Raw genomic sequence first — 14773 nt, 5'->3', positions numbered from 1 at the left:
GTTTAAGACCTCGGCTGCGGCTCCCGGCTCGTCCCAGGAGGTTGGCGGGACCCCTTGCTTCTTCCAAGGTCAGGGCGTCACGTCTCCCAGGCCGCGGACACGTTGAGCCGTCTGTAGCGCCGCAGCCCTCAGAACCCCACATCCCGCTGCCCGCGGTTCCCCTCATCCGGTGCCCACCCCCAAAGTCATCTTCCCTCCCACACAGCCCCAGCTGTTAACCGCGACCGGGGCCTCTTTTGGGGAGGCCCAGGTTGGGGGTCCTCAGAGGTCCAGGAACCCTGGGGCATTTGGGTTATTGTGTGTGCGTGGAGAGGCGTGTCGCCCTTCTCATTGGGACCACCATGCTGGTCTCAGGCTCAAGGTTCCCTTCTCTGTGATTTTCTCTGGGACTCTAAGTAGGAAGGAGAGAAGTTTGGAAGTAAAAGCCTCAGCTTCCCCTTTTTTTCTGCTCAAACCTCAGTAGGGTCTGTCAAGAGATCTACAGAGGCTGTAGGGGAAAATGGCCCAGCCCTCAGGCTGTGTATGATGGCCCTGGGGAAAGTAGGTCAGAGGGTGGGAAACTTGCAGACCGCAGGTGATGGGAGTGGGGAGGCTCTGTGTGCAAATCCTGGGGACGTTCCCGCAGCAGCTGGGCTCCGGCCTCCACCCGTAGCACCCACCCCTGCATCACTGATGCTGCGGCCCTTCTTGGCCCCTCTTTCCCAGGTAGACGCTCCCAGAAGTGCTCTGTGCAGAGAGCAGAGGTCACCGCCCCACCATGTGGGGCCTGTTGCAGGTGTGTGGCTTTCTAGGTGAAATCTAAACACTTTTTCAGAAGTTTTATTTAAAAACTTGGGCACATAACAGAGATGGCAGGATGGAGACTGGTATTCTGCCAGGGTTCTCAAGTCAGAGACCAGGCTTGGGTTTCTCAGGTCACTGAGCTCCAGGACCCCTCCAGCTTGTGGGCTCCTGAGGAGGATGCCCATCTGTGTCCTCTCAGACTCTTACCCCCCCCCCCGCCCCCACTTCTTGTGTCTGAGGAGACACTGTGGTGTCAGGGGTAGACTAAGAGGCAGCCAGAGTGGGGAGGATCGGGTTAAGCTCCGGAAGGAGTGAGGACCTGGGAGTTTGGGGGTTGAGAGGAATAGATAGAGGGAAAAAAACGGTGGAGACGGGGCCACTGCCTTTGCTTCCTCCACCCTCAAGAAACGGGGGGCCTGCCATTCCTCTGAGATGTCTCCCTCACAGCTCAGATAGGAAGTTCGGGGAGCATAACTCCTGTGACTAAGCAATGGCTGCCTGTCTTTAGGGGGTGGTTGGGAAACAGTCATGCCCCAGACAGGGTAGCAGTAACCCTGGCAACAGAGGAGGCGGGGGAGTTGTATGCCCCACTGTGCCAGGCCCTCTGTCTCAGCTGGGTGCAGGCTGGCTGTTGGCGTAGGCCTGGTCTGGAAAGGAAGCCCGGGCTCTGCGGGTCTGGGCACACACTGAGGCGTAGAGCTCCGGCTCGGGGCTCGAGGCCTGGGGCTTTGGCTCAGGGTCCAGCACCACCTCCGAGTACTTGATGGGGCTTCCAGGGCTGGGGATCCGGCCCTGAGGAGGCCGCAGCTGCAGGCTGGTATAGCGCATCACCTCCTCTGCAGCCTGGAGTTGCAAGGCTGTTAGAAGTTCACTGGACCCTTGAAAAATCCCCCACTACCTTCCCTCCCCTCTTCTTCAGCCACAACTGACTCACCCTGGCAGGGCCTCCAGGTGTTGGATTCTGTTGGTCTGGCCCCGGTTCTTGAGACAGTCGTCCTAGGACAGGGAACAGGAATCTGGTCACTTCTTGTTCCTCCCCCTGCACCCTGGCCACTGTGCCCCTACCCTCTGAAAGCTTCCTACCTGTCTGTAGATAATGCAGGTTCCCGTACAGAGGGACCTCTTCCGCAGACTCTCCAGGCCTGCAACACAGAGTTTAGGGGATGAGAGGGTGCTTGTTGGTAAGGGGGAACGCTCGATCAACCCATCTCTATTGCCCCCCACTCACCGTCCCTGTCCCGGATGGTTCCTGCTCCAGCCACTAGTCCATTGGAATAAGTGCACAGCCAGTGAGATGAGAAGCAACAGCGTCACAGCCCCTAAGAGGGCCCATAGTCCCCAGGCCTTGGTCAAGGAGGGGATTCCTGTATTTGTGAGAGGATGGGGGTGCGTGTGTGTGTGTGTTACTGCCCAGCCTAACCCTCCAGGTCCCAGCTGGTGGGACATGGAGCCACGTGACCCCTCCCCCTGCCCCTGTCCCGCCCAGCTCACCAGGCGCTAGCAGATCCGTGTAGTTGTCACTTCTGCTCAGACCTGCTGGTACAGAAGCCAAAGTTGCAGGCATCCTGCCCTGAGCCAAGGGGTCAGCCTGATTTATGGCCCAACACAGCTGCGGCAGCCCCCTTTACTCCCACCCCTCCCTGGGCCTGGCCCCCCACGGCTCAGCACCTCCAATACGGGTGGTGGCAAAGTTACTGGTTTCCGGGGAGGAAGGGGGCGGGGAGGGATGAGTGAAAGAACAAAGACACCACCCTGTGCCTGCACCTGCACTACCCAGCAGTTCCTGGGCTTCCACCCCCACCCCCATCTCTCCCCTGTACCCTGTAGCAACTTCGGCCAGAGAAGAGGCAGGCCTGAGTTTACTGAGCCACTGGGCAGGTGAGCTCATGAAGACCCCAAGGCGGGCAGAAGTGGCATGAGGCGGGAGCGACAAGACAAGGAAGCCAGGCCTTAGGACAGAGATTCCTTTCTGCCACAGGGTGTATGCCTTTTCTCTCCAACTCTGAGTCCCATGACAGAGAACAGAGAACGTATTCCTCAGTGAGCATGTTTTGAAGTGAAATGTGATGAGGGGGCCCCCTGGTACTTACAGTCCCACTACACCCTAAGGCTGACCCGAGGGGCGTGTGTTAAGATGACCTTTGTCGTTGTTATTATTATTGGTATAATAGTTTGGGGGCTAGAGGAAGCTTGATTCCCTCCCCCTGGTCCACTTCATCCAAACTGTCCCTAGGAGCTGTCAAGCTCAAAAGTTAGCTGATTCAGATCCTTCATAGTTCTTAACATGTACACCCTCAAATGTTTTACATCAAACATGGAAAAGGGTTTACTTCCCCAGATCTTGATTTTTCAATGTCCTTCACCAATAAAGTCAGTCAGGGTGTCATGGAGAAATGCTTGGCTCTGGGTCCACTCTCAGGAAAGAAGTAGAATGAAAGCTCATATCTGACAGCAGTGATGTACTTGAAAACTAATTAGGACCCAGAAGGATGCAGAGGCAGGGTGAAGGGCTCTACTGGCACATTGCAGCACACTTTGGACCTCAAAAAGGAAGATATTGGGTTACACACATTGGATGGAGGAAAAGAATTCATGAACCCAAGGGTGCCTTTAAAAACACAGGAGCGGGAGTCAGGGAAGGAAAGGTCTTCTTTAGAGAAGATGCCAACTGTGAAGTGTAGTTGTGCAGAATTAGAGAACCACCATCTGCTACCCACAATGCCATCACTGAGCCAGCAAGAATCCTCACGGGTGGTCAAAGCCTTTGTTAAGGAACAGGGTACCAGAGACAGACCACTTGTGATGATGACAGGGAAAGGGACCTTCATCATGACATTCACAGACACCTCTTGAACCAGGTGCCCAAAGTGATGTTCTGTGTCCCTAATGGGATGCAGTGGGAGGAACTCTACATTGCCCATGTGATGTCCTGGACAAAAATGTTCAGTGGGAATCAAATTATGAAGAAACAATTAGGCAAATCTAGAATGGGGGACACCACCAGACAAGTGACCTTAAGCTTTCCTAAAAGTCAATATCATGAAAAACAGAGATGGGGAGGGACAGGAGCAGTGTTCTAGATTGAAGATGAGTGGGGGCTGATGGATGTTTTCATTGCCTTGGTGATGCTTGTGCTTTCATGCATTATACATATGTCAGCAATCATGAAATTGTGCACCTTTGTTTGTACTTTATTGTTTGTCAGTTATACCTCAATAGATGTATTTTTTAAAAGAGAATTTTTTTCTAGGTTAAAAAAGCCTGAAGCTAAATGACAGTGTATGAACATTAATTGAGATTCATATTTGGAAAATAAATTTAAAGATGGCTTAAAAAAAAAAAAAGTTAGCTGAATTAGAGCAACCTCTGCCCCAGATCTGTCCTGGGAAACAGCCCTGTGTTTCCACTTGTTTGCTTCAGGGAGCAGCAGAGTACCTGCCCTGCCCAGAAACAGCCCAACCACATGGGAGGCTGTTGATGTGGGAAGAGGGATTTAAGTTCCAAATATAAACCTTAGACCAGAGGTCAGAGATCTGTTTTGTCTGGCCCATACAATGTTTTTTAAAAATTTAAAATCATTGCAGTAATGTGCCAAGGATGGGGATGGCAGGAGAGATCCTGCCCCTCCAGGCAATAAGAGGGTATTGTCTGTAGAGAATTTAAAAACAAAACTGACTAAAAATCAGTGTCCTTTTTTATTATCACCAAGTTTCAGCAATTCTAAAAAATGTCAGTGATAAAATATTCCTTTCTCAAAAATATTTTGTAGATCTACATTCTAAATTGTTGTAGTTACTGATGAGTTTTAATACTACTATATAAGCTTCAAATTAGCACATTTATATTACTTATCCTTTAGAAGTTTTCTAATCTACGACTTCCCTGGCAGTCCAGTGGTTAAGACTCCATGCTTCCACTGCAGGGGATGAGGGTTCCATCCCTGGTCAGGGGAATTAAGGTCCTGCCTGCGGTGTGGTGCGGCCAGAAAAAAAAAAAAAAAAAGAAAAAACTATTATAATCTACATGGAAGTTAATCTGTAGAACGCCCAGTTATACAACTGGCTCCTGACACAAACAGGTTCATTTTACATGTGTTTATAGCCAGAATTAGTTCTTAACCATTTGGAGTTATTCTTTGGTTTGGGCACAATTTCTGTCTCCTATGATATTACACAGTCCTGCATTTAACCAGTAGATTTACAATGAACAATGGTAGCACAGTGATTAAAAAGTCAAATAAAATGACGTTGAGGTACTTTAATTCTGTCATTCTAGGTGACCACTTAGTTTTTGTTTGTATTGAAAATTTCTGGAATTTACTGACAAATGGAATTTTAATGAATCTTTGCCAAACATCTTTATGTTTAAGACTTTCTTTTCCTATTTGTATGTCTGTTGCTTCATGTGAAAGAAACTTTTTTGATATGAAAATTAGTAAAAGGCATTCTTTAATCAACTGTGCGTGGAGATTGACAAATCTAGCTGTATTCTCTATTAAATAGGAATATGCAAAAATTACTTCTGACGAATTTGCAGAAGTTAACTTTAAAAAAGAAATTAGAGTTATCCATTACTCAGGTTAAATGTAAGTATAAGTTTTTTGCCCCTTTCTCAAAAAATACAATAATGTAACTAAGAAATATTAACCCATTACCCTTTCTTGTTCTGTAATGTATATTTAATTTTAACTATTTTTTTTATATCGTCAAGATTGTATCTACAGAGTTCAACAAAAGAAATAATTCACTGTTTGAATTTCTGGCCCTTATTAGTTTCTTTTCTGGACACTGTTGTTTCATTTCCTGATTATTACTGAAAATAATTTTGTTATATAGAAGAGGAGACTTTTTAAAAATCTCTCAGGTGTCAAATATGCTAAGTCTGCCACTGATTCCTCGTCAACATTTAAAAACTGGAGATTTCCAAATTTTGAAATCCCGATTTGTTGATCTATTGGAAAAAAATCAGAAGAGCTGGCAATAGTGGGCCCAAATTCCCTAAAGGCAACAATCAGCTGGGGCCCATTTATCCTATTACACCTGGCCTGAACCACTTATTTACATTGATTATGTCAACTGGCTTAGAGTCGAGGATTGGACTACTCTGCTCTGCAGCCCAGGCTGCCTCTGGGTGGTCGGCTAGTCAAATAGGAGAGGCAGGATTCTAGCCCAGGCAGAGATCAAACCTTATCGTGAGGCTTCACTGGTGGTGCAGTGGTTGAGAGTCCGCCTGCCGATGCAGGGGACACGGGTTCGTGCCCCGGTCCGGGAAGATCCCACATGCCGCGGAGCGGCTGGGCCCGTGAGCCATAGCCGCTGAGCCTGCGCGTCCGGAGCTTGTGCTCCGCAACGGGAGAGGCCACAACAGTGAGAGGCCCAAGTACAGCAAAAAAAAAAAAAAAAAAAAAAAATTTATCGTGTTACCATGCTACACGATAAATGGTGGCTATTACAGGCACTTGCCAGATGGAAAGGGTGGGGAAGAGGAAGCCGTCGCACGAAATGGGAATTGCATAAAAATGATACAGTGATGTATTAGGCCACAGGAGGAACAAGTAGTTAAGGGGAGGAATAAGAAGTAGCTCAGGGGTGTAACTTGCTACTTTCTAGCAAGGTACAAAAGTAGCCGCGCTGAGAATGAGCCCCGTGTGGTTGGTGCGCACGATGGCGCACTGCCTGCGTAACTATAGAAGTAGACGGATGACACCCCCACCAACACGCCGCTCGGCTCTCCCACCAGTTGCGGGATCGCTTCTTGGCGGCCTTAACCGTGAGAAGCAGGGAAGGTCTAACGTACATGCGCACGCGGCACTCTCTGCCAGAGGTCCGGGGACTTTCCCCTAGGCGCAAAGAAGGAACTAGTCCCCAGTTTGTAGCCTAGGAAACAGGCCTTCAGCACAAGCTACGTTGTGAGTTTCGCGGTCTAACCTTTTATAGCTCCAAGGGGAAATTTATTTTTCGGTTAGGGTGACGAAATTGGTGGCGTGGCAAATAAAAACCACTTCCAGTTATAATCTTCTAAGACTGTACGCTTCTGGAGACATCCTGGCTAACAGAATACCTATATAGAGGTAAGAAATGAACTAATTTCTTAAATGAACTAAGCTGGACCCACAGTGCTATGCAAATAGGCCTGGCCCCGCCCACACACTGGGTGGGCGTGACCTTCCTGGGAAGCCCGGAGCTGAACGGGCTCGGGAGCGCTCGGGTGCGTCCGACCTACGCCGGCGCCGCCTCGGTTCTCGCGGTGTCTGCCTGCAATGGCGAGCGTGGTGTCGCTCGCGGGTTCGCTGGGGCTGCTACTTGTGTCAGCGCTGCCCGAGGTGCTCGGAGACCGCACCAGCCCCGACCACCGGGCACACCCAGGTACCAGTGAGGGCAGCTGGAGGGAGGCTGGGACTGCCCACAGGCCCCAAACCCCAGCTGTACTGACCGCTTCTGCCCTCCTCTTCAGGGGACGCCGCCCAGGTCGGCCCTGGGGCCACGGAAACCCGGCGGCGGCCGCCGCCGCCACCGCCCAAGAACCAGCGCGAGCGGGCCTGGGCCGGGGCACTGCCCTTGGGAGCGCTGTACACCGCAGCCGCCGTGGCTTTTGTGCTGTACAAGTGTTTACAGGTGCGGGACGACCAGGGGTGGGGATACCCCGAGCCTGAATCTCCCAGGGGGACGCTATGGTACCAAGAAGAAGACACATTTTCCCTTCAGTCTGTAAAATGACAAGAGTTCCCTGGCTTTCTAAGATTATGGGGTTATTTTGAGCATCCAGCGTGGTAGTGGATGTGAAGGGCCCTTGGTAAATTGTAAATAAATAATGATCATCACATTTAATCCTCCCAACAATCCAGTGAAGAGGTTTAGTCACTTGCTCAAGACCACCCAGAGCTAGTAACTGGTGGAGCTGGGATTGGAACCCAGCAAATGTCCATACTACAGTAAGTGCAGTTCCCGGTGAGATTCCAACCTTGGCACGAGCAGTTGATTACTGTAGCCAAAGTGCTTTTAGAGTTCGAGGTAACAAGCAGTCTCAAGTTCTCCTTGGGAAGGAGGCCCTGCAATGTGAACTGACAGTATATTGTGGTGGATTGAAACTGTTGAAATGGAAAGTAGTACCTCCCAGGGCTCTCCCTTTAGCCCTGGCCCTATCACTTACTTGCATTGGAATATAGAGGGCTGAGCCAATTTGGAGATGATATGAAACTAGAAGGGATGGCTAATCGTGATCCAAAATAGACTTGACAGGCTAGAATGAGAGACTGAATATAATGATGAAATTTTACAAGGATAGATAATAAATTCTATTCTTGGACCCAAGTATAGTATGAAAGAAACATAATTTGGCAGCAGTTTATTATTTGACAAAGTTCAGTTGTGTGATGTGATAACCCACTTCCCAAATCAATGCTAGGAAGGAGGTATTGTGCTTTATTTTCTGATCAGAACACTCCTGGAGAATGTTACTCTCTTGAGGGCACTGTTTTAAGAGCAGTACATGCTCTTAAACCAGAGTAAAGCAACTAGAGAAAACCGTGTCAAATGAGCACTGACTGCAAAAGATTGGCACTATTAAACCAGAGAAGACGGGGTATGACCAATTTCTTCAAATTCCTGAGGGGCTATCACGTTGAAAAGATATGATTTTGGAAGGCTCTGATCAGTACCATGAAAAGAAGATGCACACAGGACAGTTTCTGGCTTTGTGTATAAACTAACAACCAGAACTTTATCAAACTGATGACAGCTGCTCCTTCCTGGAAGTGTTTCAGTAGACTAAACAACCACGTGTGGGGCATACTGACATGTTGCTTCCTGTCCTGGCTGAGGAGCTGGACTAGTTGTGATTATGATTCTCTGAGGTAAAAACCCACTAGTTTTGTCTACCTGAAATTGTCCTCCTCCTCCTTCTGGCTTTGGAGACTGCGGTAATTTATTTACTTATTTTTTTGTAAATTTATTTATTTTATTTTGGCTGCATTGGGTCTTCGTTACTGTACGTGGGCTTTCTCTGGTTGCAGCAAGCGGGGGCTGCTCTTTGCTGAGGTGTGCAGGCTTCTCACTGCAGTGGCTTCTCTTGTTGAAGAGCACAGGCTCTAGGTGTGCAAGTTTCAGTAGTTGTGGCACGTGGGCTCAGTAGTTGTGGCTCACGGGCTCTAGCGCGCAGGCTCAGTAGCTGTGGCGCACAGGCCCAGTTGCTCCGTGGCATGTGGGACCTTCCCGGACCAGGGCTCGAACCCGTGTCCCCTGCATTGGCAGGCGGATTCCTAATCACTGCACCACCAGGGAAGCCCCAAGACTGAGGTTATTGAGAACCTCATTGCCCTTGCCTTTTTCCACAGCAGGGGAAAGATGAGGCTACTTTTCTCCAAGAGGAGGCAGGCAAGAAGGATTCACTGCAGTCAGGTGGGTTTTGCAGAAGTCTGTACTTGGGGGGGATTAAGGGACAGCAGAAGGTTGGTAACCATTGCTCTCCTTTTCTCCCTTACCCCAGAGCAACAGCTGGCCCAGCTGACACAACAGCTGGCCCAGACAGAACAACACCTGAACAGTCTGATGGCCCAGCTGGAGCCCCTTTTTGAGCGGTAAGCAGAGCAATGACCCTGTGGCCAGGGGAACTTGTGGTAGGTGGGAGAGGTGGGCACAGAGATTGGGCAGCCTCTGAGTGGACATATCTGCAGTGTGACTACCCTGGCTGGAGCCCAGCAGGAGCTTTTGCACATGAAGCTACAGGCCATCCACCAGCTGCTACGAGAGAGCAAACCAAACAAGGGTGTGGAGGTTCCAGAACCAGGTACAGGGTTGGGAGGTGAGAGTCTGGTGGAGGTAGAGACAAAGCCTCTCAGACTGGAACATGCCTGATCTTCCTCTTCACAGAGGCCAGCACACCCTTTCCTGAGGACTTATCTATAGAGGAGGACGAGGAAGAGGCTGGTGACAGTCAGGCCTGGGAGGAGCCCCTAAACTGGAGCACAGGGACGAGGAACCTAGCTACTCCCAGGGAAATGGAGCAGGGGCTAAGGAGAAGATGCCGGAAGGCTGCAGCAAAGGGCCCCAGTCACAGCCCCCACCGGGAAGGAGGGACAACAGCTGACAGTTTAGTAAAACAGAGTCTGTTCTTGTGACTGGATGATCCTGTGTGCTTTTTCCATTCCAGCTGGTCACACACACACACACACACACCCATACTAGGTGCCTAAAAACAACTGGGCCTTCTTGAAAAGCTTCCCTTATTAGGACATAAAGAGGCTGTCTTCCAGTGCAGGAGCTGAGAAGACAGAGGGAGCTCCAGTCCTTCTCTTTGTATTCCTGAGGCCGCCGTCATGCCAGCCTTCAGGGCACAGAAACCCCTTTTCTCATATTGCATAGCTGAGATAAAAAGCTTCTCCAAAAAAGAAAAAACTTTACTAAAATCCTGTGGGAAAATAAATTATAGAAACTACATACAACATAAAAATAGCTGGTTCAGCTGAGGTTCAGTTGGGTCAGGTTTGGTGTCCGGATTCTCAAGAGCTGTTCAAATGACATGGCGTGTCTTGGTCTCACGCAAACACAGAATGACCCTTCTCAAACTGTGAAGAGTCTGTGTTTTGTTAGTACTGAAGAAGATTCCTTTGTACTCCCGACTCTGAGGTATCCTGGACTCGAATTTGTAAGATTCCTCTAGTTCTTCTGGCTGCTGTGGAGAGAAGATAGTTCAGGCACTGGCATGAGCACTCTATTCTGACAAAACCACCCAGGGTGTTGGATGGAGGAGTGGGGTGAGGGGTGCGAGTGAGTTCCAGACGTGAGAGAGGCCCCAAACTGCTGCCTCCAGCTCGTGGGCCTCACCACAGCACTCTTCTGAAGGAAAATAACTTACCTGCTGGCCAAAGTCAGACTGCGGTACCAGTGCGACAGCTCCTCCTGGTCTGTGGACATAAGCAGTAGCTTCTCGTGGGGAAAGGACAGCTAGGGAGAGACCACCTCTTAGCACATGGCTCAGAAATGTCCAGCCTTAAGCTAAAGGCCCTGCTGTTTCCATTGAGGTAACTTAGGGCTGAAGTGAGAACCAGGTATGAACCCCAAGCCCTACTATGCTCTCAATGTAGGTGGCTCAGTTCCTGTGAGGGGGGCCCAGGCCTAGGAGATGAATGGTGCACAGGCACTTGAGGTATATTTTGGGCCTCTCCTACCTCACCTAGGGCTCTCGCCTGTTACTTACGCTGAGCAGTCCACCACAGGGGCCTCCTGAGTGGCCAAAGACCCTGTGGAGTTGACACTCAGCCATGGGGTAGAGGGCCTGGCAAGCAAAGGTGCCACTCTGCAGTAGATGCAATGGAGGTCGAGGCTTGGCCATGAGGAGTGCATCAGAGAAGAGGAAGAACATTCGGGGCCGAGGCTCCCCTCGGGGAGGCACCACCAGCAGCCAACCCTGGCGTAGGAACCAGCGACCTGGGGGATGGGAGAGCTGTTATTCTGGTGCAGCTTCAGGACCGTGATGCACGGAATAGAAGGAAAGGGAGGCTGACGAAATGGGGGGTATGTGCTGGCAAAAGAGAGGATGGGGGGTAGGAAAAGGGTAGTTTGAGGATTGAGGGGAAGCACACAGACTACCTGAGATAAGTCCCTTTGCCTGCCGTCCACTGAGCAGAGCCTGGACACGCTGGAGGTGCTGGTCATTCTTCTGTTTCTGACTGATGGTGTGGACTCTCTGGGCAGTGTCACTTATCCGCCGGGCAGCCCCTGGAATAATATTCCATGCCCCACTCCCAACACAACTTTGACTTTGGGTGAATGGTGGTGGTGAAAGACAGGCTATTCCAGAGAGGACCAGGGTCAGAGTCTAACTTCTTAAAGAGTATGTAGGGCAATAGGAACATTGTATACAAGTCATTGGAAGATAGGGGCATATCAGACATTGTTGGAGGTCAGAACCAGAAATGGATACAAGAGAAGCAGTCTCCAAGGACTGCTGTGGAGGAGCAAGAACATACTTGTGAGCTGTTCATGGTCAGGGCTGTTGGGACCTGTGTTTTCAGCCAAAGCAATGGCAAGATTCTCATACCTGGAATTAGACAGTTGGAAGTTACGAGGGGAAGTAGAGCTGGGCAAAATTTCCTCTGCCTGACACACAGATCACCCCCTGTACAAACTTCAGTTGCAAAGCCAGGAAAGACCTGCTTGTGGCTATTTTATCCCCCTCTTTCATCTGAGACTCAGAACCTGGGTTCACACCACATGGCCCTCTTCCATTCCACATTGAAGAGTCAGAGGGGCAGACTGACCAAGGTTCAGGAGGCCAGATCCCAAGGTGAAAGTTAATCAACTTAAGGAGGATGCTACAGACAACTAAGTTCTTAACTCATCCGCAGGGACAAATTCTAAGCTAGGCGAGCCTTTCATCTCCAGAAACCCTGTTACTAACCTTATTACAGGCCCCTCACTTCAGTGTAAGTTCCACAATCCCAGCTAAGGGCCTGAGGCTGCACAGCCCAGGTACTCCAGTGGGTTCACATTTACTCTTGCAAAAAGTTTTTGGGAGCAATTTGTCCCAGGAGAGACACAGTGGGACAAATCCCATGGAATCCCACAAAGCTGAGAGCAGCAATCATACAGACTCAGTATTCCAAGAGAAGTTGGCTGTGTCAGGGTGAGTTCACTCACTGCTGGAGCCTCTGCAGAGGCAGAGGGAGCAGGTCCTGGAGCTGAATGCCCCCAAACTCAGGGCGACCTTCCTGAAGTCGCACAAACCTCCGGAAACGTTTGTTCTTCTTTAATTGCTCCTAGAGTGACGGGGAAAGAGTTGGCAGCAAGGAGAGAAGCCTCTCCTACTATTGTATTCTTCGGTGTACACATCCCCAGCCCTCAGGAAGCTGTGTGCTCCTGAGAGAACCCCGTCTCCCTACAGGGAACTTAGTACAGAGCTGGACACCCACAGGGCTCTATAAATGCAGGAGCAGTATAAATGAAGTTTGGGTCTGCAGATGAAGAGGCAATGTATGGAGGAAGAGGGGAAGGAGGACTTGAGGTCATCTTCAGGTTACCTGCAGGGTGGTCCGGGACCTCTCAGCGTTGGCAGCAAATTGGGTGTAGAGCTCCAGGTGGGGGCAGAAGCCCTCCAGCCCCTGTCCCCAGCGCCCTCCTTCGAGGTAGGGAAGCAGCTCTCTGCGTAGGTCAGGACAATAAAAGAGCAGCCCAAGAACTACTCAAGCACCACCTCTTTTAATTCTCCTACCCCTGCCCCGGAGGTAGTGCTATTACCCCATTTTACGGGTGGAGAATTGGGGCAGATTAAGGCACTGGGCCAAGACCACAAGTGAGGTAACTGGCAGACTCCGAATGTGAACCGGGGTCGCTCCGACTCTGAGCTCCGTGCACTGCCAGAGGCCAGAGCTCTCCCTCCTTTCTCTTCCCACGCCCCTTCTACTCACTGGCTGGCGCCGTAAATGAGCTCCCAGGGCCCAAACAGGGCCTGGCGCTCTGGTGGTCGCAGGGTGCCCTTGGCTCTCAGAATCCCCACGAAGTACTGCGGAAGGAGAGAATACCGGCATGCAGTCCGCAGAAACATGAAGCCAGTGCCAAGGCGCCGCTAGAAACTGTGTAAGTCGGCCTGAGGTCCCTACGTGCAGGCGTCCAGGTCAGGACCCACGGTACCCCAGTCAGGGTCACCGACCTCGTAGGGGCCCTCTCACACCCAGGGGTCCCCGCCCCTACGGGAGGGTGTGCGGGCCCCGCACCGTTGCCACCAGCCCCAGCTGTTCGTGGTAGCGCCGCTCGGTCTCCAGCAGCTCCCGGGCAGTGCAGGCGCGTTTCCGCTCCCAACGGGCACGCTGCTCTTGCACCGGGCACCGTACGCTGGGGCCCGGGCTTTCCATGCCGGACTGGAGGGTCGGTAATTCCAGCCGCAGCCCGCCGGAGATTCAAATCCCAACGGCTCAGAGGGCGGGGCCGTGGGGGCGGGGCCTTGGAGGGGAGCGCGCCCTCTGGCGCCTAGAGACTGCGCGCAGGACGGAGCATGCGCAGCTGCCAGCTGAACCGCATCAGGTCACCGCCAGGGCGGCGCTGCCGGTGTGCGGCACCTTTCGGGGCAGGGCAGGTTGGGGCAAGTGGGTGGCCCTCCTTTGAGTAGCACTAAGTTGGGGCAGCAGCGTGGACTTTGAGTCAGGAGAGTTGGGCGTTTAGACACGGGCAGGGTCGCAGTGCCCCACCTGTAGAATTAAGATTCTGTCCTGGGCCCATGCCAGACACCGGGGTCCAGTTGTCCCCAATGCTTTTATTACTAGGAATCCTCACGGGTCACCAGGTTTTGAATATTTTGGCCCCCGGAAAAGTTGATAGGCTTTAAGTCACTAACTTGCTTTCTCTTTCCATACTGATCCAAAACCTGATAGCCAGTTAGCTTCCGGTCAGCAAGTGTCAATAACTAACATGGTGGGTCGGAATTGCTGTAATTCTGGCCAAAAGCTTAGAGTTGATGAGTCTGTGTTACCTAGTCCAGAGATAAAATGTACCAGATTTTCTTTACTTACTTAGGTCTTTTTGAAAACTGGCAATAGCCTTGGAGGGTAAATTAGCAGTGCCATTTTGTCAGTATGCATGAGATATCTTAAAATGTGCCTACTCTTCTAACCCAGCAATTCCACTTCTAGGAATGCATCCTAAAAAATAGATATGTGGACAAAAACATATGTACTAGGATGGGTGGCAAGATGTTGTAACAACAGAAAACTGGAAATCACTTAAATGCCCAATGGTAGAGAATTGGCTGGGAAAATTATGGTAGAGCCATTTGAAGAATAATATGAAAGCATTAATGATGTAAAAAAGCTATCAATATGGGAAAACACATAGTGTATTGACGAGAGAAAAAAAGCAGGCCATAAAACTGTGTACAATATGATCTTATTTAGGTAGTATAACATATCTATGACTGGAAGGATAAACAATCGAAAGGTGATTGTGGCTTTTATCTCTGGGTGATGGGATCAAAGATAATTCATTCAACAAATATTTATTAC

General features: G+C 50.5%; 3 protein-coding genes across 4 annotated transcripts; 1 reads left to right on the top strand and 2 right to left on the bottom strand.

Moving 5' to 3' along the window:
* Positions 1-840: 840 nt before the first annotated feature.
* Positions 841-2399, bottom strand: SIT1 (signaling threshold regulating transmembrane adaptor 1). Its single transcript, XM_060013402.2, has 5 exons — positions 2275-2399; positions 2012-2147; positions 1867-1925; positions 1718-1779; positions 841-1626 (listed from the first exon to the last, which is right to left on the bottom strand). Exons 1-5 carry the CDS (start codon positions 2345-2347, stop codon positions 1393-1395), a joined length of 564 nt encoding a protein of 187 aa, XP_059869385.1. The 5' UTR covers positions 2348-2399; the 3' UTR covers positions 841-1392.
* A 3983-nt stretch (positions 2400-6382) lies between these two features.
* Positions 6383-10031, top strand: CCDC107 (coiled-coil domain containing 107). 2 transcript variants are annotated; one of them, XM_060014555.1, is made up of 6 exons: positions 6383-7148; positions 7237-7397; positions 9119-9179; positions 9268-9358; positions 9455-9567; positions 9651-10031. In XM_060014555.1, the coding sequence occupies exons 1-6, from the start codon at positions 7043-7045 to the stop codon at positions 9896-9898; spliced, it is 780 nt and encodes a 259-aa protein (XP_059870538.1). In that variant the 5' UTR covers positions 6383-7042; the 3' UTR covers positions 9899-10031. The 2 variants fall into 2 exon arrangements, with proteins under 2 accessions (XP_059870538.1, XP_059870537.1); XM_060014554.1 differs by having other exon boundaries at positions 9116-9179.
* Positions 10032-10208: 177 nt separating this feature from the next.
* On the bottom strand, positions 10209-13652 carry ARHGEF39 (Rho guanine nucleotide exchange factor 39). Its single transcript, XM_060014556.1, has 9 exons — positions 13493-13652; positions 13187-13281; positions 12800-12920; positions 12420-12538; positions 11750-11820; positions 11370-11498; positions 10978-11207; positions 10636-10724; positions 10209-10452 (listed from the first exon to the last, which is right to left on the bottom strand). Exons 1-9 carry the CDS (start codon positions 13628-13630, stop codon positions 10437-10439), a joined length of 1008 nt encoding a protein of 335 aa, XP_059870539.1. The 5' UTR covers positions 13631-13652; the 3' UTR covers positions 10209-10436.
* Between the last annotated feature and the right edge of the window lie 1121 nt (positions 13653-14773).

Source organism: Delphinus delphis, chromosome 6 (genome assembly GCF_949987515.2).
Source record: "Delphinus delphis chromosome 6, mDelDel1.2, whole genome shotgun sequence".
Classification (NCBI taxonomy): domain Eukaryota; kingdom Metazoa; phylum Chordata; class Mammalia; order Artiodactyla; family Delphinidae; genus Delphinus; species Delphinus delphis.
The sequence above is the reverse complement of the archived record's forward strand: the minus strand, read 5'-3'. Positions and strand labels throughout refer to the sequence as shown.

What these genes read in the sequence shown, in the direction of transcription:
- ARHGEF39 (XM_060014556.1), bottom strand. Translation starts at nt 13,630, where the DNA reads ATGGAAAGCCCGGGCCCCAGCGTACGGTGCCCGGTGCAAGAGCAGCGT. An exon ending in TGACCATGAACAGCTCACAA is followed by an intron (nt 11,499 to 11,749) that starts GTATGTTCTTGC and finishes ATATTATTCCAG; the next exon opens with GGGCTGCCCGGCGGATAAGT. An exon ending in GGCAAAGGGACTTATCTCAG is followed by an intron (nt 11,208 to 11,369) that starts GTAGTCTGTGTG and finishes CCCATCCCCCAG; the next exon opens with GTCGCTGGTTCCTACGCCAG.
- CCDC107 (XM_060014554.1), top strand. Translation starts at nt 7,043, where the DNA reads ATGGCGAGCGTGGTGTCGCTCGCGGGTTCGCTGGGGCTGCTACTTGTG. An exon ending in TGCTGTACAAGTGTTTACAG is followed by an intron (nt 7,398 to 9,115) that starts GTGCGGGACGAC and finishes CTTTTTCCACAG; the next exon opens with CAGGGGAAAGATGAGGCTAC. An exon ending in CTGGAGCCCCTTTTTGAGCG is followed by an intron (nt 9,359 to 9,454) that starts GTAAGCAGAGCA and finishes ACATATCTGCAG; the next exon opens with TGTGACTACCCTGGCTGGAG.
- SIT1 (XM_060013402.2), bottom strand. Translation starts at nt 2,347, where the DNA reads ATGCCTGCAACTTTGGCTTCTGTACCAGCAGGTCTGAGCAGAAGTGAC. An exon ending in CCTGCATTATCTACAGACAG is followed by an intron (nt 1,780 to 1,866) that starts GTAGGAAGCTTT and finishes TCCCTGTCCTAG; the next exon opens with GACGACTGTCTCAAGAACCG. An exon ending in CACCTGGAGGCCCTGCCAGG is followed by an intron (nt 1,627 to 1,717) that starts GTGAGTCAGTTG and finishes TTGCAACTCCAG; the next exon opens with GCTGCAGAGGAGGTGATGCG.